General features: G+C 57.1%; 1 protein-coding gene across 1 annotated transcript in view; it reads right to left on the bottom strand.

Annotated features, from left to right (window-relative positions):
- The window catches only part of DDC (dopa decarboxylase), a 55124-nt gene extending 51878 nt beyond the window's left edge, over positions 1-3246 (bottom strand). Inside the window, exons 1-2 of the mRNA XM_007448335.1 lie at positions 3046-3246; positions 406-519 (exon numbers count right to left, since the gene is read on the bottom strand). Of these exons, the coding sequence (XP_007448397.1) occupies positions 406-519; positions 3046-3246 (315 nt within the window). The remainder of the gene's footprint in view (positions 1-405; positions 520-3045) is intronic.
- Between the last annotated feature and the right edge of the window lie 349 nt (positions 3247-3595).

Genomic DNA, 3595 nt, shown 5'->3' on the forward strand with positions numbered 1-3595 from the left:
GGGAAGGCAGGCCTCTTTCCCGTTATGCTGGGCTGGGGTCTCTCTCGGGACAGCAGGCGTGGCCGAGAGCAGAGGGCATGGGACGAGGGCGGAAGTGTTTCTCAAACTGCAGATTGTGCAGAGATCCGCGTTCTGCTTGGGAGACACGCTGGGGCTGCAGAAGCTCCAGGGCCGTGGCTGCGGTTTGAATGCAAGTCAAGTACCTCTGAACACACCGCTGTGCACAGCCGGCCTTTGCACGTGGACGTGACTCCCCCTCCGTTTCCCCGAACGCCCTCATGAGGCGCCCCCGCTCCGGGGCTGAGTCCACCTCCCTCCTGTGGGGGCACCGCCACCCGCTCGCCGGCTGAGTGCCGGTTGCACGTGCCCGTGCAGGACCCCCAGGGCGCCCCTGCTGACACTCACCCAGGAGAAGCCGATGCAGCCGATAGCCCCACACAGCATGTCCGCGAGCAGGGCCGGGTACGAGCTGGCCGTGGGGAAGTAGGCAAAGAAGAACGGGCTGTGCCAGTGGGTCACCTGTGCGGGACATGGCGGTCACTCGGGGCCCGGGAGGCCGGCCCCGGCGGCAGGGGACCCAGAGCGCTGGGTTTGCCATGGCCAACCACGTCTCTCAGAACAGCCCTGCTTTGAAGCCTGGCCCGGAGCACGTGCCAGTGAGGGGTCTGCCCCTGAGGCCCCATCTCTTCCTGTTACTGAGATTGTTTTTCCTGAAAGTACTCCAAAAAATAGTCTATATCAAAAAAAAAAAAAAAAAGAGGTCTGATTTTTGAGGTTTCTTTAGCCGCCTTACTGCTGCCCACTCACTCTCCCGTACAATCCCTTCCTTGCTAATGGAGCAAAGCTTCCGGGTTCCACGGTCTCCCTGCGCCCCCCGTCACGGTCTGTAGTGTGTGTCCCCAGATTCCTGTGTTGAAGCCCTAACCCTGTGCGATGTGCCCGGGGCTGGGGCCTTTGGGAGGTGACAGGTAGGATGAGATGGTGAGGGTGGGGCCCCCCTAACCTCACCCCCGCAGGGAGGAGAGGCCAGGGTGAGAACCTCCCAGGAGGGGAATCTGCAGGAACCTTGACCTCGGACGCCCAGCCTCAGCCCCGTGAGAAGGGGATGCGCTGTCCGAGACGCTAGCGGTGGTGTTTGCAGCTGCAGAACAGCCAGGACAGCCCGGGGCCTGACATTTAACCACACTGCTGGGAGGGATTTGATGCTGCACGGCTTCTCGTGTTTGCACAGACAACCTCCCGGCAGGCGAGAACCGGAATCCTGTGCTCCGCTCAAAGCACAAATGTCACGGTAACCCCAGGGAGGATGAGAGAGGGGAGGCGCTCTGGGCTTGAGGGACCTATCAGGGAGCTGAGGCCAGAGGCCAAGTACCCCGTAGCCCCGGGTCCTGAGATCCCAGGCCCCGGGGTCCTGACTGCAGATGAGAGGGTAAGGCTGAGGGTCTGGGACCCCCTCCTGCCACAGCAGCAAGTCCTGGGCAGGGAACATCTCACCGCGCAAGCATGAAGCCGCAGTGGAGTTTCCTTTGAACTGGAGCTGTCTGCTCCCCTCCAAGTGACTCTTGTGCGGACAACTGTCCTGGGTCCTCCCCACTCCTGTCTGCGGCCCCTGGCACACCCCACCAAGGCACACTGGCCTCATAGAGGACTCAGCACCACGCAGCCCATATTCTCAGGTAAAATAAAGGAAACGTTTCTTCCACACGTGTGATCTCCCCTCTGCTGAACACAAAATAGTAAGAGTGTGCTTTATTTGGAGCAATTAACTTACTTGAAGCCAGCCTCCAGGGGTTCATTTCCTCAACAGTCATGTGACGACTCTCTCACCTACCAGGGTCTCAGGGTAGGGGTCTAACCTTGTAGGAGAGCAGGACCCCATGGGGCCTTCCGGGGACAGACCCCTCCCCCATGTCCTCTGCTGTGGCTCCTCTCTGAAGTACCCAGATAACAGTATCTGATGCACATATTTCCTGAGTTATTTTACCAATGCTAAAACCCTCACCAAATGGAAAAAATTAACTACCTGATGACCATGACCACATAGCCCCCAGACCTACTGGCGCCTGAGAATTGATACTGTTAACCCCTGTAACCCTGCCCCATTACCTCACCATCAACTAATTAGAGAACTGTGCACTAGCTGATGACTTAACTGGGGACTCCCCTCCCTCACCTGGCCTTAAAAATGCTCTGCTGGCGCAGTGGCTGAGAGTCCGCCTGCCGATGCAGGGGACACGGGTTCGTGCCCCGGTCCGGGAAGATCCCATATGCCGCGGAGCGGCTGGGCCCGTGATCAGCCATGGCCGCTGAGCTTGCGCTCCGTGACGGGAGAGGCCACAACAGTGAGAGGCCCACGTACCGCAAAAAAAAAGAAAAAGAAAAAAAAAAATGCTCTGCTGGCGCAGTGGCTGAGAGTCCGCCTGCCGATGCAGGGGACACGGGTTCGTGCCCCGGTCCGGGAAGATCCCATATGCCGCGGAGCGGCTGGGCCCGTGATCAGCCATGGCCGCTGAGCTTGCGCTCCGTGACGGGAGAGGCCACAACAGTGAGAGGCCCACGTACCGCAAAAAAAAAGAAAAAGAAAAAAAAAAATGCTCTGCTGAAACCCATCAGGGAGCTCGGGGTTTTTGAGCATTAGCTGTCCAGGACTCTTTGCTTGGCACCTGCAATAAACACTGCACTTTCCTTCACCACAACCTGGTGTCAGTAGATCGGCTTTACTGCATGTGGGTGAGCGGACCCAAGTTGGTTCGGTGACATACTGAGGGGCTGGGGGGAAAGCACAGTCGCTGCCTTTGGAGCCCACATGATCTGGGTTGTAATCCTGGCTCCATCACTTACTAGCTGTGTGACCTTAGGCTGATCACCGAACCTCTCTGGGCTTCAGTTGCCTCAGTTATAAAATAGAAATTAAAAAGTTTCTACCCAAGGAAATGGTGGTGAGGATTGGGTGAAATAATTCATATGAGTTGCCTGGCGCCCAGTAAGTATCAATATTAAATTGGCTCTAGCTCTCCTGTTTTCCGATCTTGGACACAGGCTTACCCCTGGCATGATGATCTTCTCGACATCCTTAATGATGTCCTCAAATGTTTCTGGCTCCTGGGGGGCAGCAGTGGGGAGCAGGGGGCGCAGGTAGCCAGGTTCCACATCGGGGTACACCTGGCGCCCCTCGATGCCCTCCAAGTAGTCAGCCACGTAATCCACCATCTCCTTCCCTCTCCTGCGGAACTCATGTGCATTCATGGTGACGAGGCTTCCCCAGAGGCAAAACCTGCACAAAGAGAAAAGAAACCAGTCTGCAAACATGATGAGGTCTCACTTGGAGCAGGGCAGTTCCAAGCAAGCTGACAGCTGGGGCTGCCTGGGTGGAGACCCAAACACCCTGGAGTCCACCAGACCCCAAGCCAGCAGCACTTCCCTTCCTTGTCTGGATGGGGTGGAAATGACCCTGGATTTGGAGACGGCAGCAAAGTGCTTATTGTGCTATTCACCAACTACTCAGCTGAAGACAATGCCATGTCTCATTTTTCTCTACCTGCATCCGTGAAATGGACCAGGGCACACATGAATGTCTATGGTCCATCCCAGCTTT

The sequence above is a fragment of the Lipotes vexillifer genome, unplaced genomic scaffold (assembly GCF_000442215.2).
Source record: "Lipotes vexillifer unplaced genomic scaffold, Lipotes_vexillifer_v1.1 scaffold1258, whole genome shotgun sequence".
Lineage (NCBI taxonomy): Eukaryota > Metazoa > Chordata > Mammalia > Artiodactyla > Lipotidae > Lipotes > Lipotes vexillifer.